This window comes from Mitosporidium daphniae (genome assembly GCF_000760515.2).
Source record: "Mitosporidium daphniae strain UGP3 chromosome Unknown contig-21, whole genome shotgun sequence".
NCBI classification, from domain to species: Eukaryota; Fungi; Microsporidia; genus Mitosporidium; species Mitosporidium daphniae.
The window spans coordinates 24,644-52,093 of NW_013546600.1; the positions used below are offsets into that span (position 1 = coordinate 24,644).

The window sequence follows — 27,450 nt, forward strand, 5'->3', positions numbered from 1 at the left end:
ACTTAGAGGGCATACATAAGCCTGATTTCTTCAATCCGTTTGGATATCAATATGGGAGTGGTCTCCAAATCAGCAGCGATGGTTGCCTTTTTCTCGGGCGGTAGAAAGTGGAAATGCGAAAGAAGAGTGCCATCAATGATATGTTTAGTTGGAGAGAATGCAGATCTAAACGACAGGTGGTCCCTACCAATCAGAAGCGGGACAGAGGTCCTCAATAGCATCTCCAGCCTTTGAAAAAAATTGACATCTTGTCGCGTAAGCATCGGAATCATGGCGCCTATGCAACCTGTAAGCGTTGTATATAACAACACCTCGCGCCCACTCCCCCACACAAGCATGGCCTTGTTCAAAGAGGTAATGGTATCCCCCACATGCGCATGGCAGATATTTTCAATCTACAATTAGGAGCTTAACCGCCTACCTTATTTGGCGCACCCAAAAGGTGGCTCCTATCTATCAAACGCGCACCAGAGGGATCGGAATCAATTGCCTCGCTAATTGCCAAAGGCAATCTAAGGATGGATATCCCACCAAACTTGTCCGCCATTGCAGTGGTGTCATAATCAAGGGGCAAAGGAGAACATGATGGCCAGCGAGGGATCGGATCATCGGCAATAATGTAAAAGCAATTATCTTCGGGCTTGTATACGGCAATCAACAGGGAGTGTTGGACATCGCTTACGACAACCTTGGTAGCATTGGTATTCAACAGCGTGTCTGAAGTGACTGTGTGAAAGCTGGATGCTCCCGGCGTAGAGATGGAATAAATCCTGCACGGAAAAGATCTATTTTCGCTTTTTCGAAGCAATTTCTTCTTCCCAAGGTCATAAAGACGAAGGATTTGGCCCAGCCCAACCAGTAGTCTGCCTCTAAAGGGACAAAAGCTAGCTGGAAGCTCCTCGACTTGGGTCTAAATGATAAAAAGACAGCATATGACCTTATGGAGCAGTTCCAACGTAATAGCACCATCGCTTTTGATAGTCCATTCATATACATATATCCAGGCGGAATCAAAGGAAAGAGGCATTTGAGAAACATTTATCCCTATGCCTAAAACATAATAAAGCTGCTGAGAGCCATGAAAGCTGACGAGAGACCCACAGAGAGCAGTTTCCTCCGAAGCAAGTGGAAGAGAAAGCCTTTCTTCTCCACTAAGGAGATCGTAAAGATTAACAAACGATGCCCACTGATTAGGTAAACTACAATTAGTAGGTGTAGAAGAAATAGAAATAGCGTTCATGTTACAAGGTTCGCTACAAATTACCATAGCCAAAGGATTCGGAAATACAGATACAAGTGGGTGGATATTGGTTTCAAGTATCATCAATCTGCGAGGAGTCGATGGTAGCTTAATGGTTAAGTAGGGCTGCAATTTTGGAGGAACGATTTTATGTCCCTTTGCCCCGATCGGTCTATCAAAAGAAATTATTCGAAGGGTAGATCCAGAAACACCCAATAATCCGGGAGGCAAATCTTCTGAAGAAAAAAGAGCAGCATACGAAACGCAAATGTAGCTACCAAAATGAGCCAAAATATTGTTACTTGATAGGGAGCAATTGGGGCGGTGAGTTCATGAGGTCATTGTTTAGTTGGATCCATGGCTTGGTTGACAATACAACAAGAGAGGATGTATTTGCATTTGATGGATCTTGAAGTGATGGTGTGACGACCATGTTGAGCGAACTTGGGCCAATGAACCTTTTCATTAAATGAAAACAGTTACCTTGTTCTTGGGTCAGACAGTGAAAAGCCGGTAAGAACGCTCCCCTCAACGGTAAATCTTACCAAAATGCCGTTACTCAAGCCAGAAAATAAAAAAAGCGTTTCATTTTCCCCTACAGTGGGATCCTTTTCGCTCGAAAATGCCAAGCTATTAAGGAGTCCAGATTGAAGCGCCTGCAGTGCAAGCAGATCGAACCCATTTGGTCCGATCGAGAATAGACGAATGATTTGATCTCCCTCCGTACAGATAGCGACAATCGGGATTTCAGAGATTGAAGAATTTGCAGAACCCCATGGCAGGCCTGGGAGTGCAATAGAAGCTATCTGATTTTCCAGCTGCTTGTGAAATGTATTTTCAGAAAGCCGTCCTTGAGCATCAAGCGAAAAAAGAATTAAATGGCAATCGTTAGTAGAGATAATTAGCTAAAATTGATCACCAACAATCCATACTTGTGAGAAGCTGCTGGAGGCCTTTGAGATGAAAGTGCCAGACCGTGGGGTCCATTCTTTAATGCCGCTCGCATCGGCCATGATATGCCGAACCGATTTTGGTGTCACCTACAATAAATTTGGCGGAATACCTGAATAACACTTCCATCCACAAGAGGAGCAAGGTGTATGGTCGAAAGCTGGCTTAAAGAAAAAGGTGATTCGGTATCTTCCTCAACACTTTCGTCAACAATCAAAGCAGTAGTACAGTTGGGGAAAGAAACGATGATATACCGGGTTTTTCCAAGCGCTGAATATCCGCCACACGGATTTTTTCCAAGTGTCCATACGCCAGAGGGACTACCAAGAGGAAGCTCGGTGACAGCCAATTCAGACACCTCCAGACCATGTCTTAGCGCAACAAGGCAGGCATCTGGGCCTGTCCCACCTGCGGTCACTATTCGTGGGGAATCTTCTCCTGGAATATGAAGCACCTACATGCGGTAAAGCAAAATAAAATGGCACCTTTGAATCGGTGATTGGAAGCAGCGAATTTTCCTCCTCTAACAAAGACAAATTTTTTAGTTCGGCTCTTGGAACTACCGTATTTTTGGAATTATTTTCGGTATCCCACTTTTGCTCTTCATCCTCTGCAAGGCCGACGATTTGGTATGTTGCATTTGACCTTTGTTCCGAGGCAACTATCAAAAATCCAGCTCTAAGGATACACATTGATCGCGAAAGCTTGATTGAATCAAAGTATCTAACTTCAAGCCTAGTCACTGTATCCCCGTGGTGCTCAAGGGTAAGTTTAAATAAATCTCCAGACTCCAGCTGAAACAAAACAAAAAATGAAGACTTGGTCTTGTGCAAAAACGAGGCACATACAAGCAAATTGTCCATCGGAAGAGAGAGGGAAAACGGATCCACTTTATAATCTTCGGAGTACCATGTTACCGAGTTAATGGCAAATCCCAAAACGCCGCCAGGCCCATCAGGTCCAGATGATGCGGAGGAAGAATTTGGCAAAGCCAACAGCAGATGGGTGGTTGGATCCACAGGCCTTTGATACTTTCTAACCATGTGATTAAGACCAAGGTCAAGCTCATAATGAACAAGTAACATTTGTTCCGCTTCAGAAAGAGCGTCCTGTCCAGGCGCTTGCAGGAATGATTCAAGAGCGAAAAAGACCGGATTTTCAAAGCCAACGTCCAACGCCACTACAAAATGAACCATCGTATGCGACTTGTGGCAGTCAAGCGGGGAAGAGATCGAAAGGGTTGAGGTTGCATCTCTATTCAGGATGTATGCGAATTTCATTTTCTCAATTGCGCACAAGAGAAATGCTCTGCCTTTTGGATCCACACTCAAGAACTGGCCAGGTACGGCCCGGCGACAACCTGATCGGCCAAAGGTTTCAAGAGCCAAAATTTCCAAAGAACGAGTCTCTGGAACATACTCGAGGATTGAAACACGACCGGAATCAGAGCCAATGACTATGTAATCTTTAGACGAGCCAAGCGGTCGCACAGGCTGGATTGACCTGACGGTTCCAAAAAGACTTCTTCTAATGAGTGAGGATAGTTTTCCCGTTTGTGAGTCAGAGGCTAGGATTTCAAGCTCAGATGCTCCCCGAATGACAGCAATTTCTTGCTGGGACTTTGTTCCTGAAAAAAATCCCAAAGTCAAAAGGGAGATGCAAGCGCTGGGCAACAAAGGAAACTCGATCAAGTGCATAAGAAGAGGCAAAATTATGGCCGAATTTATGTGAAAATTTATAAATTAAAGCGCTGAAACTTGGAGTCTGCCTTGTAATTGATTTTTTACCTCGGCCTGACATGGGCTCATTAATACATGCTAGTACCAGCATATATGAACTCGCAAGCACAACCAAGAAGCGGTATAAAACACACGGTGACCCAAAATAACATTTAGATGCAACTGTTTGGCTATTCAGTTCGCGTGCAAAATCCGTACATTTTATGTATAAATTGGTATCCTAGCGATATGGGGTTTCAACAAGCTTCTCGCTAGTTGTAATTTGCTGTACATATTCAGGTATGCCTTTGATAGACATGCTGGCTGGAAGCGCAGACCTATCGTCTGCCGTTAACGCAGGACTGTTAAAAGAGGAGGAGCCTATCTGCTCCACATTAAACCCGATGGCGGATAAAAGAGATGCGTTGAGCAACTTTCTTCCGTCAAAGATAAATGCAGGTTTGCGCATTGAAGCAAAGATATTAGAATAATTTAAATGGTTGAATTCATCCCACTCCGTACATATCACAATTGCGTCGCAATTGTTGGCAGCCGAGTACGGACATGAATAGATGGTGGTAAGTGTGGCGGCCTCTAAAAATAAAGGAAGCAAAAGAAACCATCCAATAGGCCAAATTCTTGAAAATCGTTCCAAATTTGGGTTTGGCTAACTTTTGGATCGTAAATAGAAATGTGGGCCCTTTCTCTGATCAGGCTTGCCGCAATAGCTGCAGCTGGAGATTCTCTACGAACTTCGGGGCACAAAACAAAACCTGGTATCCCCGGTGTCCTTTTTGAAAGCAAATCCGAATAGCGCGATATTCTTTCCCGAAATGCAACCAAACTGTTTCGTAATTATTCGCCTAACAAAGCGATCCTTTTGATATTCATTGATCCCGATAACCTCTCTCTAATATTCAGCGACTTTTGTTAGCTGAAATGACTCGCACAAGTAGATCAGGTTTAAGACATCTTTTTTGAAGCAGCTTCCTCCAAATCCTAATCAATAAATGTGATGTCAAAGCTAACCAATGGATGCTCTGAGGAAATTGGGCCCAATTCTCGAATCGGACCCGATAGCCCTGGAAACTTCGCCAATATCTGCCCCGACAGCTTCACAAACTGCAGAAAGTGCGTTGATCGAGGAGACTCTTTGCGCCAACATGGCATTGGCCGCCAATTTAGCTAGTTCAGAGGACCAAATGTTTGTGAGAAGAATTCTTTCTTTCGGAACCCATCTTTCATAAATAGAGGCAAGCATATGCCCCGAATTCGAGGCCTCTGTGTTACCAAAAGAGCCAATAAGAATCCGGTCCGGATTCAGCAGGTCACAGATTGCAGTTCCCTCGGCCAAAAATTCTGGGTTGGAAAGAATTGAAAAGTTGACGCCATCTTTCTTGTTGACCTTAAAAATGTGCTGTATGTACTCTGCTGTTTTGCAGGGAACAGTGCTTTTTTCAATGATTATCTTTGAAGACTTGGAGACAAGTGCAATCCTTCTCACAGCGCTCTCAAAAAAGCTAAAAATCGGAGGAAGCCATCAATACCTCGTATCTGCTGCAATTCCAGCACCGATTCCAGACTTTTTCGTTGGCGTATTAACTGCGATAAAGATAATGTCTGCATTTTCAATGGCCTTATCAACATCGTCTGTAAAGAACAGATTTCTTCCTCTACATCTGAAAACAATTTCAGAAAGCCCTGGCTCGTAAATTGGTAAGGAGTTGCTATTCCATTGCGAAATTCTGGCAGAGTTTATATCGGCAATCGTAACAAGAACATCGGGGCACTTTTCCGCAATAACAGCGCAGGTTGGGCCGCCAACATATCCGGCCCCAATGCAGCAAATGGAGTGGGCATATCTAGGTGGATGCATGTAAGAGCAAGCCAGAAAACTTGGTTAAGTAAGTGGAATACGAATGTTTGTTATTGATAGCCTATGCATGTTGACTTGTAAAAATCATTAGATCAAAAATTACTTAAGGGTGGTCCATGCTTTTGTATATGTGCTCACAATTGGTCGAACCCTAACCCTAACCCTCGATACTTTTGACAAACTCCTAATTGCAATCATAAGCTGTATGCCTTACTTGTTGAAAATATGAATTCACACAAGAAAGGCCGTAAAGATATCATATTCCTCCTAAAAATCGGGCTCATCACAAGGCTGCTGGTATATGCAGGTATTGTTGCAGCGTTTTACTTGTTCCCTTCATATGATTTTTCTGTTGAAGTGGCAATGCCATTTGGAAGTTTATCGACATTTCTTCATCCCTTTGTGCGCTGGGATTCGTTATATTTCCTCCAAATAGCCTACAACAGTTGCAAATACCGGTTTGAACCCGAGTATGCATTTTTTCCACTTTATCCATTTCTGATGAGCTGCTTGGCTCCCATTTTCCGTAACATGTGCAGAATCAACGCATTGGTCCTCTCAGGAATTGCGATTTCGCTGCTTTCATTCATATTTTCCATCATTTTATTGTATTCTCTTACGGTAGAAATATTCAAATCAACACGACTAGCTTTTCTTTCTTGCGTCATGTTAATACTGTCGCCTGCCTCCATTTTTCTGACGGCTGTTTATTCAGAGTCACTATTTTTGATGCTCTCTTTAGCAGGAATGCTTTGTTTTGTGAAAGAGTTTCATTTTGCTGCATCCTTGTTTTTTGCATTATCCTCATTTACCCGCGCAAATGGGGTTTTCCATTCCGGGTTTTTCCTTTACCACTCTTTTGTTGTTCTCATTTCACCCAACTCCTGCGGTGTTTTTTCTCGAATTTCCAGGATTTCCACTCAACTATTCAATTTTTTAATTGCTTTATCTGGGTTTGGAATCTTCCAATGGTATTGTTATAACTCTATCTGCCACTCGGGAATCAATATTAGTGATGAGGCCATGTATTGGTGCAACAACCCGCCTTTTCTTGGCCTCTTGTATACATTTGTGCAAAAAGAATATTGGGGCGTAGGTTTTCTCCACTATTATCGATTTAAACAAATTCCAAACTTTCTTATAGCAGGGCCAATGGTTTTCTCCCTGATATATTCACTATTCAGATACCCATCGATCATAAGCAAGGGCGGTCACACCCTTTTTATCCGTACATTCCCTTTTTTAGTTGAATGGCTCGCCATTGGTGTGATTACTATAACAACAGCACATGTCCAAATAGCAACCAGATTATTTTCGTCCTTTGCTCCCATGTTATATTGGACCTGGGCGCTTTTAATTCTAGAATCTTTTAAGGAAAAAAATCCATTAGATCAGGGAGCCGCAGAGGCGACAAATGATGACCAAAATGCTATCAAGCCCCTTTACCCTGAAAAATCAGAATTGAGTGCTATTGATCGTGACACAGCCCAATCACCTTTGCACTATAAAACGATCAATTTAACTCAAGATGGTTTGGGTAAGAAGAGAACCCATGCTAAAATCCTTCTTGCCTATGTTCTCGGAAATGGAATAATTGGGTGTTTTCTTTTTGCCTGTTTTTACCCGCCTGCGTGAGCAAGTTGTATGCATAAATCACGATTTATGCCATATAACAGATTCAGGATCCCAAATTTATTAAATCAAATGGTAATGGCCATTCAGTAACTAGAAGGTAGTTGATGCAGCTATCAATGCAAACTTTTATAAATTAATTAACCCCACGCCTGAATCGCACAAAATTAAAACTTGGTCCGCAGTTTTTAGTAAAATGTATGAGCAGCTTGAGCTCCTCGTCAAAGATCCCAAACTCAAGTCATCCAAGGTATGCCCCCTTTCAAGTAAATGTTGAGACATCTAGGGATCTTGTACTAGTTCTCGCCCAACTTCCCTTTCAGGAGGTTTATTCCAATGTTTTCTTAGCCGACTCGTCGTTATTTGCTCAGTTTTTATCCGCATTTAATAATTCCTTCGAAGAAGTCAATGCTAAGGAGCCTACAAACGATGTATTTATAGCCATTTTAATGAAAAGTTTCTTTCAACGGGTCTTTTTCCGTTTTTGGCCAACATATGTTCAGTAGAAGATGATCGAATACCATTTATTATCCTCAGATTCCTAGTTACCTTCAAAAAGAGTCTTCCTAGTTTTGAAAAGTCAGAACCAGCATATCTCTCATTACTTGTAAATGTGACAACAAAGGTGCTTCTTTCTCGCAACGAAGATAAGGAGGCTTTTGCTGCCATGATTGGTATTATCGATTTGCGATTTTTGGAGGAACTTCTTGGTTTCATAGGCCAAGACGGCATTTTATGTTTTGAAAAAAAAGGAGAACTTTCCCTATATTTACTTCGTAATATTTCAGCAATTGAGTATTATTCGGTGCGACTTATTTCAAAGTCTTATTTTGGTAAACAGTTTTTGCAGCTTTGTCTGGTCGCCTTTTCGAATATGGAGGCGATGAGGGAAATTCTATTTGAAATCATAAAGTTAGCCATGGCTTCATTTTATGGGTTAGGAACTGCATGTTCTTCTCAGCAGACGCATTCTCATTGGATTTATGGAAGGAATATTTAGTCCCCCTCTTTTTAAGACAGTTGCTTGCCTTTAATCCGGATGCCTTTGATGGTATGAGAGAAGATGTAAGTGATGGGTTTTTATCGTAACTAAGGAGCTTGAAGATCTTTCCATTTTCCATCCCCTCTGTAAAACTCTCTTTGCTCCCAATGAGAGAATAGTGCTTCTCGTAGTCGAATCTCTCATAATTTCCGCAAGTGCGTCTAAGGAGATTCGTCGTTTGTATCGAGACCCCAATATTGTAACTTTATCGATTTATTCGTAGTATCCTTTTGTCAGAGAGACTGATCTTGCGATGTCAAAACGAGCTAGCTATTCAGAGGACGTCTCTGCTCTATTTTTAGAGCTTGTTCAGTTGTTAATGAGAGATGAGAGATGACAGATGAGCTCTGAGAATATATTCTAAAAATCAGTTTAGCGTTAGCGTTAGCGTTGAGATTAATGGGCTTGAGCACGTTATAGCTTTCCTCTGACCTTAGACAATAGAAATTTAATATTTATACTAGCTAAGGCTTATACTAGTGATCCGATATCAGATCACGTGGTTTTACCATTGTTTTACGACATACACGCAAACACACAAATAGGAATCTCTGGCTGCTTCCGAATTCCTTTCTATAACATTCCTACAACTTTAGACCAATATAAATTGCATTTCCAGCAATCAGACAGGCGAAACCATCTCTGATGCCTCCGCACTCTATCGTTCCCTTCAAAGCGTTCGGATCCGCATTGAGATTTATTACAAGGTTACGCTAACTCGAATACGATTTTTCAAATTAATTTTCATATTTTTACGTATCTCATTGCTTAAATTTTAATTTAATAATTGGGATTAAATATCGTCCCTCTATGCTACGTTAGATATGGGGGCCATATTTCAGGACTCGTTAGAGTGATAGTAAAAGTAGGAAACAATGCTAACTAGAATAAATAAAGTATCCGTCAAATATTAAATGATTGTTGACTTTTCCTTTCTATCAAACTAGTTAACCCCGATAAACTTGCCAAAATGTCTTTCTAGCTTATAATTGGGACGAGGAACGTATGTGTATGTATGCTTCGTGTGTATGGACCTTTTTAATTGATACTTAACTTGAACCTTTGTATAAAATCATGCTACTACTAAGAGAAGCAAGGAAATGGCGGCTGAAAATGCTTCAAATCGACCAAAATGCCAAGCAGAGGCTGAATTAGCTTCGGGGCTAGCGATATTCTGATTGGCCGGATCTGGGTTTTTGTCAATAGCATTGTTGTTAACGCTCTGAAAATAAGAGAGAGAATGCATGTTTGATTCCTTATATCTACTACTGTGAGTATTTTTTCGATCGCCATTTCCATTATTCCCAAATATTATCCACAGTATGTATGCAGCTGAAATTGAAGCTCCGATGTAAAATAGCGGAAATATAACGAATGAATGGAGGAATATGAAAGACTGATAGATACCATATGTAATTCCTACCATGTGTTGACGGCGATTGTGATGAATCAACCCCAATAATGACAAAATAATGATTAAACCCAAGAAAAGCTCTATATTGAAAAAGAACGTAATTTTGCTGAAACTGAAAGTGAAATGATTTGGAACACTATTGGGATCATTTTTAACTTTGAAATTTTCAAGTAAATCAAAGGCTTTTTTTATAGATGAAGTAAGATTACTTTGAAGTTTTTCATGATCTTTGATAAGATTCAAGATGTCCGTATAATGGGTGATTTCTGGAAGTTTTTGGGGATCACTACTAATGGCATTGGCGACATTACTTGGAAAAGAAATCACCTCATAAACCCATCTTAGCTGGTATTCAGCACTTGAGAGAATAGCGTAGCTGGTGTCAAGAACAAGAAGATCAGATAAAACAGCAGTCTGATTGCAATTCTTAAAATTAGCAGCTAAATCTTGAATTTTTTTCGTAGGCACAACATGTTTGCACTGTGTGATTATTTTCTCCATTGGTACGATTGCTGAAGAAAGCTTCAAAAAAGACGCTTCGGCCAGAGAAAGTTCTTCAACCTTCATATTCAAAAAACGACTCAGATTTTCCAAGTCCAAAAGATTCAGGTTTTTGTGATCCACTGCATTCTTGATATTCTTTTCCATCTGCTTGAAAAGGGTAGAAAATGCTTCATCGAATATTTTGGGCAATTTATTTTCTTCCTCGTTGAAGGTTTTCTCAGAAGTTTCGATTAACGCTTTTATATTTGTAGAAAAGGAATTTTTGAATTTTGAAATTTTATCCAAAATTCCCTCGAGCTCTTTGGATTTCTCAATCAAAGAATTAGGATATTCACTCCCATTAAATTTTGCATATGAGTCTTTAGTAGACATCAAATCTGTCAAATCGCGGGCAATGTTGCGTTCTCGAGCATACAAATTTAGAGAATTATGATAGCCGGTCATATCGGTCGCGTATTTGGTTTCTAGATCCTTAGATATACGCTCCAAATTAGCGATTAAAGAAGATATGTTGGAAATATAAGTTTGCATAATAGGAATGGGCGGGGTTGTCTGAGAAAGATTCTTAAAAATAGACCCGTAGCCATTCGCATGCAATGAAAGATTTTCAACCTTGGGTTTTAGCTTGCTAAAATCGTCTTTCGCGGTGTCATCATTTTGGGGATGAGGCTTAAGATCCGAACTATCTAATAACAGAGCAGCGGTTTCGACAATCTTACTGAACTCTTCCTTATAAGCAGCATTAAAAGAATCAAAATTTTTTCTGACGAAATCTGTATAGTCGAGAAACCGAATCAAACGGCTACATTTTAAATCTTTTATACTGGATTGAAACGTGGAATTGAAAAAAGGACCAATAAAGGAAAGCGTTTTGTTCAACTGCTTTGCTTTAGTAACAGATTGTGTAAAGTTTTTGGGATATTCTGCATCACAAAAGACCAGCAGTTGAGAAATAGTTTCGTTGATTCTTTTTTCAAGTTTTTTAAAATCTTCAAAAATTCCATTTCGAACATCCTTGATATTTTTTTCAACTTTTTCAAAGATATTGGTAAAATTATTGTTTTGAATATGTAACAGAGGTGTCACATCATCAAATGAAGGTATAAATTCATCTCGATTGAACTTATTATTGGGGCTTTTAGGCATATTGCAAAGCTCGATAGCATGAAACATAATCTTACTCAAAATAATTAACTCATTCCAATTGGAAACTAACTCGTCTTTAGGATCAATATTAGAAAGGTTAAATACAGGCTGAGTAAAGATATTGTCTTTCCAATTCTTGACTTGTTCAATTATATGTGCGGTATCGTTAGTTAAGGCATACATATCTGACATATTTTTGGTTATTTGTATTATACGTGTAGAATTGATCGATTCTTGAACTTTAGTGGGGGTTTCATCTGAAGGTTTCTTGGTGTAGACCAAGACGTGAACATAGGACTTGATAATTGAATCGAGCGCAGAAATGGGGTTATTTTTTAGATCATTTTCGGCTGAAGATTTCATGTTTTTAATTTCCTTTGATTTTATTGGATTAGTAGAGAAATTTTTATCATTTAAGCTGGAATCAACCAGGCCCGCAACTCGTTTAAAAAGGTCTGGAATTGGGTCGACATCATTTTTCTTTAAAAGTAAACGGTAGATATATAAATCGGAATTTTGATCCGGATTTTGATCGCATCGCATAAAAGATATGGCTACCAGCAACAAGAAAGCAGATAGAAAGGTTAAAAAATGCATAAAAAAAATATAACATCAAATCCAACACATATTCGCACACATAACCAATCAACCCTAAATGTTATCAGGAAACACCAATAGAAACAAAGTGTTAATTTAAGCTGTATCACCAATGGTTTAAAATAAAATTAGCACATGAACTAACCAATACCATGAATTTCGAAAGCTTGACTTCTTCCAGAGCCTGCAGCTTCATCACTAATTTCAGGCTTACTTGCTATAAACAGCTTACATCCTGATTAAAAGGAAAAATAAGTAAAATGGATTTGCTCGTGTATGGTGGTATGTATTATTGAAAGATTAAAGTAGCAAGCATTTTAATCAATTCGATTCCAAGAATAAACGTAACCCAAAAAAGAAGGAACTCACTCTTGTGGTATCTCAATGGCCTCAGATAACACATTTATTGGGTTCCTTGGTTTAAGAGTAACTTTTAACACAGTTATGCCGGATTTAGGGTCAGGGTTTATTTAAATTTAAATAGTGATGCTCAATTGACACCTTAAAAATGTGGACAGCCCCATCAATGATTAAGCAACCTTGGCATGTTGAAATAAATTCATGTGCAATCATTTACATTTGTGCCGCCAATTTTTAATTTGTAATCTTGGAGATTTTCCAATCATCTTTATGCTTTCTTGTTCCGTCGGAGATGATGAAGCACTTGATGCCCCGCGTTCTTCATATGGCAACGAAAAACACTGTGTGCTTCATAAAATGATATTTACAAATTTCAAATCATATGCACAAATTCAAGTAGTGGGACCTTTTGATAACGTATGCCTGCTATTTTATTTTGTATTTTTAGTCATTTACAGCCGTCGTTGGTCCCAATGGCTCTGGAAAGTCCAATATCATTGATGGTCTTCTTTTTGTATTTGGATTCAGATCTTCCAAGCTCCGGCAGCCTAAAGCAATCGACTTGATTCATTGCTCTGAAGAGTACCCGGTTCTTCCTTTTTGCTCAGTCAAGATCGTATTTCACTTATTAGATCGAAACAGTCAGTGTTTCAGCGAATTTATCGTTGAACGCAAAGTGTATCGTGATACTGGTCGCTCAGAGTATCATTTGAATGGCACTGTTCGGTCTCTTTCTGAAATCACACGCATCATGCAGCACGATCTTGGCATTGACTTATCGCACCATCGATGGCTAATTTTGCAAGGGGAGGTTGAGTCAATTTCAATGATGAAGCCACGTTCGTTTTCCAGCTCTCCAAACGAAGAGGGGCTGCTAGAATATTTGGAGGATATCATTGGCTCATCTGCTCTTCTTCCAGAAATAGAAAATTGCGAATCTTTGTGGAACGCCGCATCTGTAGAGTCGAATATTGCGCAGGAAAAGTTGCAGCTCGCCGAAGCAGAGGTGCAAGCAATGCGGCCTGCAGCGGATGAGGCATTACAGAGCATCTCTCGATTTAACGAGGTCCAAACCAAACGAATTGCAATCATGAAATCTTTGTTGCAGCAGTTGCACGATTCTCAAAAGCGGTTACACGAACAAACAGAAAAAATGCATAAAAAGCAAACGACCCTTTCCACTGAGATTGAGGCGAAAAAAAATCAGATTTCAGAACATCGGTCCCGGCGCTTGAAAGAGGAAAACGAGAGAAGATCAGTACAAAATTTTATTCATTTGGAAAAAGGGAAATTAGAGCAAACAGAACGATCCGTGTTAAGGCAAAGGGAGCGCCATGCGCTTACAAAGACAGCCCTCGACCAAGCGGATCGGAATCATGCCAAGATGCTGCAGAAACAAAAAGAGGCTGCCAACGCAGCTGAGGATGCAAAGGAAATTCCAGAAACCATTTCCAAGCTTCAATTGGAGCTAGAAAAGCAGCGAAACCTTTTGACTCCAGAGGTCATTAAAAAAGAAGATTTAGTTGCTCTTCGTCGCGAACGAGCCGTTGTTTTCAAACAGCTTCAAGACATTGAAGTTTTGGAAAACGAAAAGATCTCACTGAAAAATGAAATGGATGCCATCTCTATAGACCGAAATTTACTCAATCAGAAAGAAAATGATGTAAAAGGGGAGCATGAGGCCCTCACGAGATCTCTCCCAGATCTCTCCGTATTGGTTTCTTCTAAAGAACATGCAGTTATGGAACTTGCCGCGGAAATTGGCAATAATACTGATGATGTGGTGGAGGGCGATATGAGGTCTTTGGAATCTATCATCTCCTCGATGCCTGGGGTTATTGGACGTCTCGGCGACTTGCTCTCGCTTTCTTCTGATCAGTATTCCATTGCATTTGAGCGGGCAGCGGGAGGTATTCTTGATAATTGGGTAGTGGAGAGTGGAGCTGATGGCCAGCGTTGTATTGATGAGTTGAGGCGTGGGCAGCTTGGTCGGGCTACCTTTGTGGTACTTTCAGAGCTACCAAAAGCCCCAAACTCGGCCTCAAATTATCCCGGAAAAGAGGACCGCTCTGTGATCCGTCTTTTTGATGTGGTCAAGCCACTCCAATCGAGGTTCACACCTTTGGCGTATTATGCTGTGCGTGGAGAAACCCTTGTGGCGCCCACACTGGATATTGGCACACATATTGCATTTGGAACTTCTCAGAGATACCGTGTAGTCACCATGAGCGGGGAACTCATTGAGCCTTCTGGGGCCATGAGTAGTGGTGGGAATGGGGCCCCAAAAAGAAAAAAGCAGCCATCTGCCTCAATGCATCATCAGCGGCAGGAATTAGCCAAACGGCGTCAAGAGCTTGAGCAGTCACAAGTGCTTCTTTTGGAGGCTACGCAGCGGATTGAAGCCATTGTTGGGGTTGAGCTTCCTGCGCTCAAGCAGCGCCTCGCCTCCATGCATGCGCGAGAAAAGGTCCTTTTATTACGCATGGAGGCTATCAAGAACGAGATATCCCCAAATAGTGGAAAGGATTTGCTCGTTTCTCGATTGGCTAAAATTGAGGTAGAACTAAGTGCCCATCAAAAGCAGGATCCACAACTTGAACTTGTTCTTGATCTAGAAGAACGTCTTCGCGAATTAGAGGCTCGCAAGCGAGATAGCAATCCCACCGCTCAAATGCATGTTGCTGAACAAGCATTACAAGATGCAGCGAACTCCCTAGAAGCTGCTCGCCAGACGGAGCGGACATCGTTTGGATTACTTGTTGAAATGGAAGAAAAACTTTCGTTGGCTAAGCAAAAGCTTGATGCGATAGAGCAAAAAGAGCGTGCTCATATACCTGCTCTCTCCTCTTCAAAAAGCGAGGAGGAAAAGTTAGAGTCAGCTTTGGCTAAAATAGAGGAGCATTTTGAAGATCTTGTTCAATCTCTAAGCGCCGCTCGTTCCGAAATAATAGAGCTGGGAAAGAAGAGCGAGCGCATGACAGAGCTGCTTAGTTCTTCTGTTTGGGTTGTGGATCCTGAGCGTCCGTCTGAGCGGCTCTATTATTCGGAAAAGTCGTTTCCATTCCCTCTGGATCAATTACACTGCTCGGATGAAGCCATGTTATCGCAGCTAGAGCGGCAGGCCGGCACCATTTGGCGTACGTCGGCCTTGATTAAGACATTGCCCATGTCGCTTTCCTTTATCTATTTTCGTCGCCTTAGCTTTTATTTTCTACGCTTGCTTCTGTCCTTGAATTTATCTTACTTGTTTAGAGACCTCGTTTGCGGGGGTGCTATCTGCTTGGAATGCACGAAGAGAGGCGGTCCAAGATGCTAGTGCGCTAGCACAAGCAGCCTTTCAGGCTAAGGAGGCGGCTTGGATGGCATTTGATGTCGCTAAACGCGCCAGGCTCGATCTTTTCATGTCAGGCTTCAGAGAAATCTCTGACTGCCTCAAGTCTATTTATCAAATGATCACACTCGGGGGCAATGCCGAGCTCGAATTGGTTGACTCGCTTGACCCCTTCTCTGAAGGTGTGCTCTTCTCAGTAATGCCACCCAAGAAGGCCTGGAAGAACATTTCTCAGCTCTCTGGCGGCGAAAAGGTATCCACTTGTTTCCGTTTGTTTTTCTTTATTGTTTATGTTGGCACTTGTTGCCCAATGTTTTTATTTCTCGATTTCACCGCATTTTCACTGTTCTCGCATTCCCGTCTATATTGAAAAGCACCATGTTCTCATGTTAGACGTTGAGCTCGCTTGCATTGATTTTTGCATTGCATGCGTTCAAGCCAACCCCCTTCTACGTGATGGATGAAATCGATGCCGCCCTGGACTTTCGCAATGTTTCGATCATTGCCAACTTTATTAAGCAAAAAACACAAAATTCACAGTTCATCGTTGTGTCGCTCAGAAATAGCATGTTTGAAGCCGCAAATGTCCTTGTAGGTGTTTACAAGACACTTAATTGTACACAATCGATAACGGTGCAGCGCGCGCTTGTTGACATGTAGCGTGGAGGGCGTATAGCTGAATATATTCAAATTCCGGAGACACCTCTTGCAGGAGATAATAGCTAATTTTGATGTCATTTAACGGTCCAAATTTGGGCGCACCTTTCCGGCCTTGAAATGGGGTCCACTCGGTGCATGGCTCATCAAGATGCCGGCAATCGCAGTTTGTAGTAAAAAATTCGGCATTTGCATGAGCGCAAGCCTGAAGTTTACACGACAAATTAAATTTTGTTTTTATTTCAATGGCCGGTGACCCTCGAATTGAAGTAATCCCTCCCAAGGATGCTGGAATGCGACCCTTTGATAAGCGCATGGCAACACACAGTCATATAAAGGGGCTTGGGCTTGCATTGGCTCAACAGAGCGACCAAGGCGAAGATGGGTTTGTCGGCCAGCTCCCTGCGCGAATGGCCATGAGCTGCATTCTTTCTATTGCCCGCGAGCGAAAGATGGCTGGACGTGCAATTCTTCTTGTGGGGCCCTCTGGAACCGGAAAAACAGCCTTGGCTCTTGGTCTTTCCCAAGAGCTTGGGCCAAAGGTCCCCTTTACCGCTCTGACGGGTCCAGAAGTATTTTCGTCGGAGGTAAAAAAAACCGAGGTGCTCATGGAGAACTTTCGCCGTTCCATTGGTACGATTCTAGCTTCAATAATGGCAATAGGATTGACGATCAGGGAAATCAAAGAGGTTTATGAGGGCGAAGTCACCATGCTGACCCCGGTGGAGGCCGATAATCCGTTTGGCGGGTTTGGCAGATCAATTTCACACATTCTCGTCACACTCAAAGCAACGAAGGGTACAAAGCAATTGCGCCTCGACCCATCTCTTTACGAATCCTTTCAGCGAGAGCGTATCGCTGTTGGTGATGTCATATACATCGAGTCGGCATCTGGCACGGTGAAGCGGGTTGGACGCTCCGAGTCGTTTGCCAATGAATTCGATTTGGAGGCAGATGAGTATGTTCCCATCCCAAAAGGTGAGGTACTCAAGAAAAAGGAGCTTCTGCAGCAGGTGACACTCCACGACCTGGATGCGGCCAATGCAATGCCTGCTGCCCATGGGGCATCGCTTGCCAATCCGCAGCTCATGATGCCGTGGAGAAAAACCGAAATCACCGAAAGACTCCGCACCGAAGTGAACAAGGTTGTCAATGAGTACATTGACGCAGGCACCGCAGAGCTCGTTCCCGGTAAGCACTGGTCCTTTTCCGTTGTGCACATTTACACTTGGCTTTTCACTCTTTCGGCATATTGCGGTTCCTCGCGCTGCCATTGATCTCTTTTGCGGGTTCCCACCTGATACATTATGTTGCCTCTCATTGATCATAGGTGTACTTTTTATTGACGAGGCCCACATGCTTGATCTTGAGTGCTTTGCATACCTCAACCGCGCCATTGAGTCACCGATATCGCCGCTTCTTGTTCTCGCCACGAATAGAGGTATGCCGTAGATGTTGCAGTTCATCCATCATAGGGCTTTCAGAGATAAGAGGCACTTGCGACAAGGTCCTTGCAGCACATGGAATGCCCTCTGATCTCCTCGATCGACTTGTTATTGTCCCAACGGCCATGTATACACAGGGCGAGATTGAGAAGATTGTTGCCATCAGGGCAAAGATGGAGGGTGTCGATCTCGATACAGATGCCCTTCACTTTCTCGCTGAGATTGGATCATCCACCTCTCTAAGGCATCATATAGCACCCTTATTCGTATTTTTAGATATGCCCTGCAACTGCTTTCGCCATCAAAGATCAACGCCGAGATAGAGTCCACTGGTCCCGTTGTTCGCAGAAAAGACATCGAGAGCGCAAAGAACTTGTTCATTGATGCCGGTCGATCCATGGCACATGTCAAATCGACCGCCTCACATTAAATTACTTCATTTAAACTAACTCGCTCACTTCACGGATTTTTAAACTAAACAGCTCAATAAGAAGGGGACTTGAAAACTATGGGACTTGAAGAATAACAATGCGCTCAGACAAAACACTGGCTTAGCCGCCATCCGAAGAAGGCGGCATCCGTGGCTTTCATCATGGACGATAAGCCTGGGGCACGGTATCGAGTTGTCATCAGTGCTGTAGATATCATCATCCAAAGGATGGCGATGAAAGTTTAATTTTCATTTCTGTTTTAAAATTAATTTTTTTATTTCCACTTGTGGGATCGTCTTTTCCATGCGAGTGACACGAACCAAGCGGTGCAAGCGGCTCATCTCCTTTTATATGAAGACATTCGGATTCAGATATCCCTTTCAGGCAATTGTAGACCCCGAGTTTATCCAGGCCTCAATTGTATCCAAGGTGCGGCTTGAACATGGCGTGCCAGAGCTACTAACCGGTCCTGCCAAGCTTAGTACGAAATATAATCTCATCATCAATAGTGATCACCGGGTGTACTATTCATGAGCTACGAAGCCTTGGCGATCGATATTACGGGGCACTCTTCATGTCCAAATCTTTTGAGCGCATTCGTAATTGCAAACATGCTCCCGGCTCTGTGTCCTCGCTCGATTGCATTCGGGAGCAAATCGGTAGCATGCGGCAACGTCTTTATTGTTTTAGGATCGGCTAACAAGCACAAATATGTTGTTTGCTCGCAAGACACGGCCTTTCTTCAAGAGCTCAGTACACTTGGAGGTGTACCTACCATTCACATCTACAAAGGCGTTTTACAACTCGACCCCATTTCCAGTGCTTCAAAAGCATTGAAGGAAGAAAAAGAGGCGCAGAAAGATAAGCTTACCAAGGCTGAAAGAAGGGAAATCGCTACTTTGATAAATCAGCCAGACCCCACTGATGTGCCCCAAAAAAGGGTAAAGAGGAAAATAGTGAAGGGCCCAAACCCACTTTCCGTCAAAAAAAGGAAAGCCTTGGTAGGAAGAAATTCGGAGGCGTTACCAACGGCGGAACAACAGAGGCCAATTCGCAAAAGAAAAAGAAAGCCCTCAACCAAGGAGGATGTATAATTTGGCACTTTAGTGGGCAACATAAATTATTCTCAAACGCGGATACACTCCCTAACCCTAGGGTTGGGACAGAACAGGCTACAAAGGTCAATTAAATTTATTTAACGGCATATAAATTTTCAGTTTTACCAATGGCTCGCTTCCTGTTTGGCTTTGTTACCGGGCTTTGCTCTGGCCTTTATTGCGCGCAGAATTACGATACGCCCGATGTTAGGACGCTCATATCAACACTCATGAAAAAGGTTCAGGACCTTGAGAAGGAGAATCGGAAGCACGATGACGACGGCCGCGGCGGCCCCAAGTAGCCCGCCTCGATGTATTATAATACGACACACTAATAATTAAACCGTAGAACCAAACCAAACCAACCCTAACACTAACCCAGACCCTTTTTATACACCCCATGTGTTTTCCCGTCAGCTCGGTCTCTAGAAGGTCGTTCGTGACACTGTCTCAGTCCCCACCAAAGTCGTTTCATATCCATCCGCAAAAGTTTAGGCAGCGAGTGATTTTGAGCGATGGCTCTCAAATAGAGTGGAACTGCCTCTGCCCACAAAGCGATGTTCTCACACTGATCCAAGATTCAATTGTACATCCCTCATGGAACTCCACTAAGCTGAGCCATCAGCGTCTTCTTTTAGATTCCTTTGGATCGGTCTCGAAATTCCACAAAAAATTCATTGCGGCCAAAAACCAAGATGCTTCCACACCTGCGTCCCAGAAAAGCCCGAAAGACCCTACTGCCAAACACATGCCAGCGTCGGATGTATGGCAGGCGCTGGAGAACACTTTTGCAGCTCTGGGCGAAACAACAAAATCCAGCCGTACTGGACGTCTTGAGCGGGAGGCCATGGTTGATCCGGATGAAGAACGGAAGCTGGCCGCCATTGCCGCCTCCAACCAGAAGAAAAAGGCCCAGAAAAAGAAATGATTTATCGATTAAGATGGAAGCTGGGGTGATTCAAAGTAAAGATCGAAACGTGTGCCAAAAGCGCGATCCCATAAACGTCGAAATGTGTGCCAAAAGCGTCATCCCATAAACATCGAAACGGGTTCCAAAAGCGTAGCTTTATGGTGGACCTATAAATATTTATTTGTTGAAAAGACGATGGCATTGCAGGGTCTTTAATTTATTAACAGATCTCACTTGTAGTTCCAAATGGACATCCTACAGTCTCCAGAACCCACAAGGAGTAATGGCAGCTTTGGATGGCTATCGATGCAAAGTACTAAAGTAATTAATTTTCCGTTAAATTGGCATACCTGAATTCTTATACGAGGCTATTTTACAAAGAAGCGTGTAGGAAAAGGCGCACCAAATTATGATCGAAGTGTCTTTTGACGAAGAGATGATGTATCGAGAATCGCTCGAAAAAGTTACAGAAAGGACATAATCCTAATATGAGAAACGGTTGACACAAACCTGGTGGCCCTCTAGGATGGAAAGGCAGGAAGAGAGAATTAACTGGTCGTTTTCATCGCAAGAGATGAGCCAGATTCTGATTGTTTTATCCAATGAGGCGGAAGCAAGTTTTTTTCCATCCGAAGAAAGGCTTAGGTGATAAATAGACGCAGAATGGCCAGACGAGTGTATCGAGACCGTTCCAAGCTCAACATTTATCACATAAAGAGACGAACCAAGGGAGGTTACAAAAATGAATTTGCCATCTTTTGACCAGCAGACAAAGGAAATTATACAATCCTTGCTATACTCGCTATCTGACTCGCGCAAAATCGAAATTTCCTTCAATAAAATGTGCTTACGCTCTTCAACATGGACGTCCCATATTGCGACATGGGAATCTCCACTTACCGAGGCTAGTTGTTCTCCAGATGGAGAGTACTTTATACAATAGATGTCTTGAGGATGATGCGTGATTACTTGAAGCGGGACATTGGAGTCGAATTGAAGGATATAAATGACCTTATTTTCAGAGCCCGCGGCAAGGAAGGATCCGCTTGGATGAAAGTCAATGGTACGGATGAAAGACCCAACGGTGGACGGTGTAGAGGCTTCTAGGCCACACGAGAATTCCCTGGTACGCGGTTAGAAAATCATCAAGGCCTACTTTAAAAGAGACATTGATTCTGCCTCAAAGAGCTGCACAATGCCAAAAGACCCAAAGGCAAAATACTTTCCAGAATTGGCCCATCTGACGGAGGAAATAAGATCTTTATGTTGCTGGTCAAATGTCAGTGCTGGAGTAATTCTGGGTATTTTTGACGGGTTATCTTCGGGCCACACCCATAAGCCCCAGTCAGGAAGATTCTGTGCAGGGGCGGGACATTCAATATATTCTAACGCGAACGATTCTAACCCATAAGCGTGATATGTAAACATACTTTGGGTTGGCATTGAAAAAGAAAGCCTTGCGCGTTTTTCTGGTGATAAAGCCGATTCAGGCTTCAAAAAAGCCTGTTTCGATCGACAATCGACTTTTGGAAGCGGTGTGTAGAGAATGGGGCAAGCATTTTTTCGAGTCGGGACCGAGGTGGATGAGGAGGCCAACCCAAATGGCATCTTATTTGTAGATGCTGAATTGGAGGGCGGGCTAGGATTTGCCGTACAATTGCCTTCACTGGAAACATCATTTGAAGCAGATCCTTTGGTGAGGACAGATGAAAAGTTTTTGAAAAACGTTTCCACCAACGTGCTGGTTTTAAAAGTGAAAGGATGGCCTAGTTGTATCAGTTCTTTTTTGCATCTGGCAATGTCTTCTTCAAAACTACACACGTAAGCAAAGATTCAAACCCTTTGTGAAGCTTAAATAGCAAAAGCTCCATTTCAGCAATAATCTTTTGCATGGACGCCATTTCGCTGGTCGAATTTTGTGCTAAATATAAATAAGCGAAACACCGGCATACCCATCTCCTCGTGCTGTTTACGGAAAAGAGAATTCTCTTTCAAAAGAAAATCAAATTCAGATTGAATAGCTGCAAACAGCCCATCGAGACGACCTCGCAGATAAAATTACGCTATCATACCTTTGCATGGCCCGATGGCTCCAGACATTCCAATAGGCCCTCCAGGTGGATATTTTTGGGGCATTCTCGCAGAATAAAACGACGGTGATTGATGGTATTGCAGATGATGGTTATGGGCATGTTGATTTAGGTAGGCATATGAAGCTGGTTGATGATTGTTTAGATATTGCGAGGGACTTGTACCATTTCCATGGTGCTTCAAAAGCCCTATAGAAGATCCCGAAGAAGCAGGCATTGAATTCGATAAATGGGAAAATGTTGGGACATTTGCTGAATTTCCAGTTAAAATGGACGAGATTCCATCAGGCGTGCCTGTGTTTGGACGCACGGTGCTTGTGTTGTTCCGGTTACTGCTAATGTTATTGTCGTGAGAGGCAGTGGTTTCGCAGTACAAAGCATCCGACGACTGGAACGTGAAAGGTTTTGAGGATTCTGGATAATAAGTTAAAGGATTTGCTGAATGCTCACACCCCTCTTCATCATTGGGAGGTACATGTGCTTTTGAGTCAAATCTATGGATCATCAATAATAATTTTGAGTAATAAAACAGGTGATACTTTGTAACCCAAGCGATTAGTTGCAAATTATGCTAAATTTGAATTACATATTTACGCTTTTTAGTAATTTTTTGTGCCAAATTTCGGGGCAAATTTGAGAGCAAATTGGAGGGCAACTTGGATGTCCTCAAAAAGCTCTTGTGCATTTTCTAACCCTACCGAAAAGCGCACAAGAAACGGCGAAATGCTTGCCCTGGTTCTCTGTTGCGCGGTCATCTGAGAATGCGACATCAGTGAGGGAACCTGGACCAGGCTCTCAACCCCCCCAAGAGACTCGGCCAGTGTAAAAATCGCCATGTTGGAAATAAAGCCAAATAATTGCGGTTTCGAGAAAAAATTAAATACCACGCTAAACATGGAACCATGCAGGTTCATGTGGTGTTGTCTCGTGATGAGCTCTTGACGCGCCCCCTTCAAATGTTCGTCGGGATACAGGATTTCTTCAATTCCCTCAACCGCTTCTTGTCTCAGTTTGCAGGTTATAAATTTGGCCGATTCTGATTGCCTTTTCATGCGCACACACAGGGTCTTCATGCCCCTCAGCACCAAAAAGCAATCTATTGGACTGGGTACGGCGCCCAACGCATTTTGCATGAATTTAATTTTCTCGTGCATGACCCGACTATTTGTCAATGCGATTCCAAGCAATGCATCACAATGGCCATTCAATGCCTTCGTTGCGGAATGGACCACCACATCAGCTCCGAGCTTCAAAGGATTCTAAAAGCCAGATGTCTTTGCCCTTCATACCTGAAGATAGGGCGTCATAAAAGTATTATCCACCACCAATACGCCATTTACGGTATGGGCAAGCTCTGCAAAAAAGCCAATATCTGCCACTTTTAATCCGGGATTTGATGGAGACTCAATCCATATGAGGGATGGTGAAAAATTTTCAATTTCCTTTGTATCGATGTGCTTGTCCACATCAATGTACAAAGTGTCAATGTTGAGCTTTTCATTTGCAATTTTTTGCAAGAATCTGTGCGTTCCGCCGTAAAGATCGGTCCCAGCAACGATCTTATTGTTTGCATTTAAGCTCAAGATGACCGCTAGCAATGCGGCGGATCCGCTGGAGAATGCAACGCCTATGTGGAAATATATACGAGTATCCCCACCTAGCGTTTCCTCGGAGCCCTCAATTGCAGAAACGCTTTGCTCTAGCAGATTTCGCGTAGGATTGTCGCTTCGTGAATATTCATATCCACCCTGCCATGTGTTACACAGTTATGTGGTTACCGTTGCCACTCCAGGCTCTTTTTGCTGGAACGTCGTTGAAAGGTACAACGGAGGCACTATTGCCCCGGTGTCCACATCATGGGCAGTCAAATGAACAATCCTGGTCTCGATGCTTTTCACATTTTCTTTTGACATCAAAATGTAGCTGATGCGTACATTGCGTGCGCATATGGCCGAGGTATTAAAGTTTGCTTTGTCGGTTTTAAAATTTCCAATTTTCTTCTAAAGATTCTTTATGTAAATCTAAAGCGAAAGACCGCCCCATTGCCCTCTTATCCGACGAGCGAGTTGGATGTCTTTTTTCATGACGGTGACCCGCTTGGCGTGTATGGCACATAGGTTGCTACAATTAAAAAGAAATCATACGCATCTTCAAATAAATGAGTTAGAAACGCCTCTGCAGCCTCCTGCAGGGCAAGCAGGGCTTGCCCTTGCCAACGGAGCCCAACGCCATCTCTGAACTCGACGGTAACAAAATCGGTCGCTATTTCCCGTACCTAGAATTTACCGACACAAAATACAAGTCTGGCAAACGGAAGTTTCCTCAATAATAAGTCTGTTGTTTTTTGGTAGTGTCTGATCTCTCGAAGCGCAAAGGTACCTGGCCTGTATCTGCGGCTCTTTCGTACATCATCTGTAGCTGCGGCCGATGATAGAGATGGGATGCTTTTTGTTGCTGAAATTGGTTGGGATAATATCCTATCATCTAAAAGATTAGTTTGCTCAATAAAATCACACCAAACTCGGACCTGTTTGATGGATATTTCCTGGCAACTCTTGAAGGGGGGGTCCCCACAATTGAGGGCGGCTCGTTAGAGGGCGATTTTCTGGTTGGAGTAAGCGATTTTCGCGACGTCCCTTTCTTTGTAGAACTTGAAGGAACCGCAGTACTTCCTATACCACTCCTTCGAACCATCAGAATAAGCCGGCACTAGATTCGGATGAACGATGATAAAAATGCTGTAAAATGTACTCCGTATCAATTGTTGCCAATGGCGCCAATTTTAAAGTTTATAATCCCGTAATTGTACAAACATCGACGTTTTCGGCTCATATTGTGGCAGATGATGTCCCAACATGCCCAGCTCTTGAGCAATTTTTCTATTTAGTTACAAAAAATACCCATACGGAGTCAGTAGATCTGCAACCAGAATATGAAGCCCCTTAAACGATTTGGCAAACAATTTCTGCAATAAGGTAAATATGCACGCACCGGAAGAGTTAGACTGATCAGCGTATGCGGCCGAATTAGCCCAGCTCTGTTTGAATTGTCATGATCCACTAACCAACCGGTCGGGACATCAATCGATATCAGAAGTGAGGGGTTTATTTGCACCACTTGGTCAATCAGGGTTCCATATGGCTCTTTAATGACGCTTCCTGTTGAGCCAAATCCTTTTGATCAGAGGAAAGCTCGTACCTAAAACAGCATCGATAATAAAGCCACAATGCGCTGCTTTTGATAGCGAATCTACAATGCAAATGTTCAGGTGTTCGCATATTTTCAAAAGTGAAGAATTTAGCGATGCGGGCGAAAATTGCTTCACAATCACAAGTGTAGGCATATAGCCATACCTGGCCAAGTGTCTAGCAACGACAAGCCCGTCTGCACCGTTATTTCCCGGTCCTAAATATTGACGACGAAACGAGTACCAATTAAAATTATGGGCTTCTTATGGATATCCTTTGAGGGAGGATAGTAATGATAAATGGCCTGAGAGATTGACAATCCTGCCAATTCTACCAATTGGCCTATAGTGTAGCCAATGTCCAAGAGTCTTTTATCGATCTCCTGAGCTTGTGAGGAAGAAATAAATGTGGGAACGGGGCACGCGTTTCCAAAGCTAATATCCATTCTAAAAATGCTTTAATTGCAAACTGATGACAAATTCCATCTTACAATGCCTTGCTATACGCTAAAATTAATAATTCATTACCAGAGGTAACCCTCTCCGTTCAACAAACGGATCTGGTTCGGTATGTACTCTACTGACCCAACCCCGAACCCTGGCTTTAAAACACACGTCTAACGCCAACGCCTGCAACGACACTTGTTGGAATTTGCTTTCCAATAAATTCAGGAAGGCATGTGTCGAAGATTCCTTGGACTATTTGTAGCGTGCAAAAAAGCTGCAGCTATGTGAGCAAAAAGCTAGCAAAAAGTCATTTTTTCAGGGCAGTGTCTTCTATGCCCCAAAATACGACTCCTTGCATAACCGTGGCTAAAAACCGTCAAACATTGACAGTGAAATGGCCACAAGAGGATAAGGTGAAACCTCAGCTTCATATGTACTCAAAATTTCAGTGATTAATAAAAGAAATAAGTAAATGCAAATAAACAAGGGTCACGGTGAGGCTATCTTGATTTTTATAATAGGACCACTGAACCAGATGCTACTGGCTTGAAAGACCTTTCGATCTTCTAACACGATACCTATAATGGGCTAGGTTTAAGCCCTTGCAAGTATTCCAACCAATATTTGATAGATTTTTCTAATGGGGAAACGAGACGAAGATCGAGAAATATCTTTATCGATTGTACTAAAAGACGATGGCTTGAAGGCCCTCAAAAGAAACCTGACACACGAAAGATTCTATTTGGCACTGAAAGATACCTCAAGCCCTGGAGCTTGGACTCAAATTTGGGTTTGCATCCGCCGTTTAAAATACGAACGAGCTTCGTATTCAGACTCCACTAATAAACCAAATGTTTATTTAATCGTCACCCGACTAGGGTTATCAGTGCAAAGTTTTAAATTAATTTATCTACATCACAGCCAAGTTTTACTATGTTTTATATTTTAATAAGCGGGCTTTTGGAAAGGAACACTTGATATCAACAATTGATCGAGTGAAAGCTGCAAACCCGGCGTTGGAGGAGCATATCAGGACGTAAACGGAATTAAATTAAATTAAATTCTGAGGTGAGAAAATGCGTATTTGGAAGTAATGAGGCAAGAACGTTTTCAAAGAGGCCGTATTGACACAAATTCAAAAGATGATCCAAATGGGTACATTCTCCGCCTCAACCTTTTAATTCACCCATGGGTGTCTTTGGAAAGCTGGCATAAATAACAAATTTGCTGTGATCTCGTTTTCAAAGGATTTGGAGAATAACCTGTCGCGCCTTGAATCAAACAAGGCAAAGCTGGAAAGAACGCTGAAGAAGAACCGGAAATTTACAGGCTCTTTGGTCTTATGAGCTAGGGCTTAATTAAATCCGATATACCA

The 27,450-nt window shown here is 42.5% G+C and overlaps 15 protein-coding genes across 15 annotated transcripts; 7 read left to right on the plus strand and 8 right to left on the minus strand.

Moving 5' to 3' along the window:
* Positions 1–2: 2 nt before the first annotated feature.
* Positions 3–3,888, minus strand: DI09_21p160 (subunit 3 of splicing factor 3B; the record flags this gene model as incomplete). Its single annotated transcript, XM_013383017.1, is given in 8 exon segments — positions 3–395; positions 422–910; positions 938–1,514; positions 1,543–1,698; positions 1,724–2,145; positions 2,173–2,280; positions 2,304–2,629; positions 2,646–3,888. The coding sequence occupies 8 exon segments, from the start codon at positions 3,886–3,888 to the stop codon at positions 3–5; spliced, it is 3,714 nt and encodes a 1,237-aa protein (XP_013238471.1).
* Positions 3,889–4,150: 262 nt separating this feature from the next.
* Positions 4,151–5,785, minus strand: DI09_21p170 (UDP-glucose 6-dehydrogenase; the record flags this gene model as incomplete). The annotated part of the gene is given in 6 exon segments (XM_013383018.1): positions 4,151–4,503; positions 4,530–4,654; positions 4,683–4,819; positions 4,835–4,908; positions 4,939–5,429; positions 5,457–5,785. The coding sequence occupies 6 exon segments, from the start codon at positions 5,783–5,785 to the stop codon at positions 4,151–4,153; spliced, it is 1,509 nt and encodes a 502-aa protein (XP_013238472.1).
* Positions 5,786–6,010: 225 nt separating this feature from the next.
* Positions 6,011–8,417, plus strand: DI09_21p180 (uncharacterized protein; the record flags this gene model as incomplete). The annotated part of the gene is made up of 3 exons (XM_013383019.1): positions 6,011–7,322; positions 7,522–7,667; positions 7,875–8,417. The coding sequence occupies 3 exons, from the start codon at positions 6,011–6,013 to the stop codon at positions 8,415–8,417; spliced, it is 2,001 nt and encodes a 666-aa protein (XP_013238473.1).
* A 1,114-nt stretch (positions 8,418–9,531) lies between these two features.
* Positions 9,532–12,066, minus strand: DI09_21p190 (uncharacterized protein; the record flags this gene model as incomplete). Its single annotated transcript, XM_013383020.1, has 1 exon — positions 9,532–12,066. The coding sequence occupies one exon, from the start codon at positions 12,064–12,066 to the stop codon at positions 9,532–9,534; it is 2,535 nt and encodes an 844-aa protein (XP_013238474.1).
* Positions 12,067–12,750: 684 nt separating this feature from the next.
* DI09_21p200 (structural maintenance of chromosomes protein) lies at positions 12,751–16,471 on the plus strand (the record flags this gene model as incomplete). The annotated part of the gene is made up of 4 exons (XM_013383021.1): positions 12,751–12,897; positions 12,929–15,617; positions 15,733–16,064; positions 16,205–16,471. 4 exons carry the CDS (start codon positions 12,751–12,753, stop codon positions 16,469–16,471), a joined length of 3,435 nt encoding a protein of 1,144 aa, XP_013238475.1.
* A 242-nt stretch (positions 16,472–16,713) lies between these two features.
* On the plus strand, positions 16,714–18,343 carry DI09_21p210 (AAA ATPase domain-containing protein; the record flags this gene model as incomplete). Its single annotated transcript, XM_013383022.1, has 4 exons — positions 16,714–17,659; positions 17,799–17,909; positions 17,953–18,179; positions 18,221–18,343. 4 exons carry the CDS (start codon positions 16,714–16,716, stop codon positions 18,341–18,343), a joined length of 1,407 nt encoding a protein of 468 aa, XP_013238476.1.
* Positions 18,344–18,955: 612 nt separating this feature from the next.
* On the plus strand, positions 18,956–19,438 carry DI09_21p220 (UTP23-like protein; the record flags this gene model as incomplete). Its single annotated transcript, XM_013383023.1, has 2 exons — positions 18,956–19,285; positions 19,307–19,438. 2 exons carry the CDS (start codon positions 18,956–18,958, stop codon positions 19,436–19,438), a joined length of 462 nt encoding a protein of 153 aa, XP_013238477.1.
* Positions 19,439–19,841: 403 nt separating this feature from the next.
* On the plus strand, positions 19,842–20,369 carry DI09_21p230 (uncharacterized protein; the record flags this gene model as incomplete). The annotated part of the gene is made up of 1 exon (XM_013383024.1): positions 19,842–20,369. One exon carries the CDS (start codon positions 19,842–19,844, stop codon positions 20,367–20,369), a length of 528 nt encoding a protein of 175 aa, XP_013238478.1.
* A 212-nt stretch (positions 20,370–20,581) lies between these two features.
* On the minus strand, positions 20,582–21,794 carry DI09_21p240 (glucose repression regulatory protein Tup1; the record flags this gene model as incomplete). The annotated part of the gene is made up of 4 exons (XM_013383025.1): positions 20,582–20,667; positions 20,702–20,834; positions 20,862–21,474; positions 21,508–21,794. The coding sequence occupies 4 exons, from the start codon at positions 21,792–21,794 to the stop codon at positions 20,582–20,584; spliced, it is 1,119 nt and encodes a 372-aa protein (XP_013238479.1).
* Positions 21,795–22,126: 332 nt separating this feature from the next.
* Positions 22,127–22,487, minus strand: DI09_21p250 (uncharacterized protein; the record flags this gene model as incomplete). The annotated part of the gene is made up of 3 exons (XM_013383026.1): positions 22,127–22,272; positions 22,304–22,396; positions 22,424–22,487. The coding sequence occupies 3 exons, from the start codon at positions 22,485–22,487 to the stop codon at positions 22,127–22,129; spliced, it is 303 nt and encodes a 100-aa protein (XP_013238480.1).
* Positions 22,488–22,529: 42 nt separating this feature from the next.
* DI09_21p260 (uncharacterized protein) lies at positions 22,530–22,794 on the plus strand (the record flags this gene model as incomplete). The annotated part of the gene is made up of 2 exons (XM_013383027.1): positions 22,530–22,543; positions 22,587–22,794. 2 exons carry the CDS (start codon positions 22,530–22,532, stop codon positions 22,792–22,794), a joined length of 222 nt encoding a protein of 73 aa, XP_013238481.1.
* A 246-nt stretch (positions 22,795–23,040) lies between these two features.
* DI09_21p270 (cystathionine gamma-lyase) lies at positions 23,041–24,354 on the minus strand (the record flags this gene model as incomplete). The annotated part of the gene is made up of 3 exons (XM_013383028.1): positions 23,041–23,700; positions 23,731–24,189; positions 24,220–24,354. The coding sequence occupies 3 exons, from the start codon at positions 24,352–24,354 to the stop codon at positions 23,041–23,043; spliced, it is 1,254 nt and encodes a 417-aa protein (XP_013238482.1).
* Positions 24,355–24,521: 167 nt separating this feature from the next.
* On the minus strand, positions 24,522–25,135 carry DI09_21p280 (histone H3-like centromeric protein A; the record flags this gene model as incomplete). Its single annotated transcript, XM_013383029.1, has 3 exons — positions 24,522–24,716; positions 24,741–24,918; positions 24,969–25,135. The coding sequence occupies 3 exons, from the start codon at positions 25,133–25,135 to the stop codon at positions 24,522–24,524; spliced, it is 540 nt and encodes a 179-aa protein (XP_013238483.1).
* A 216-nt stretch (positions 25,136–25,351) lies between these two features.
* Positions 25,352–26,074, minus strand: DI09_21p290 (uncharacterized protein; the record flags this gene model as incomplete). Its single annotated transcript, XM_013383030.1, has 3 exons — positions 25,352–25,614; positions 25,640–25,846; positions 25,873–26,074. 3 exons carry the CDS (start codon positions 26,072–26,074, stop codon positions 25,352–25,354), a joined length of 672 nt encoding a protein of 223 aa, XP_013238484.1.
* Positions 26,075–26,715: 641 nt separating this feature from the next.
* Positions 26,716–27,294, plus strand: DI09_21p300 (uncharacterized protein; the record flags this gene model as incomplete). The annotated part of the gene is made up of 3 exons (XM_013383031.1): positions 26,716–26,928; positions 27,029–27,111; positions 27,174–27,294. 3 exons carry the CDS (start codon positions 26,716–26,718, stop codon positions 27,292–27,294), a joined length of 417 nt encoding a protein of 138 aa, XP_013238485.1.
* Between the last annotated feature and the right edge of the window lie 156 nt (positions 27,295–27,450).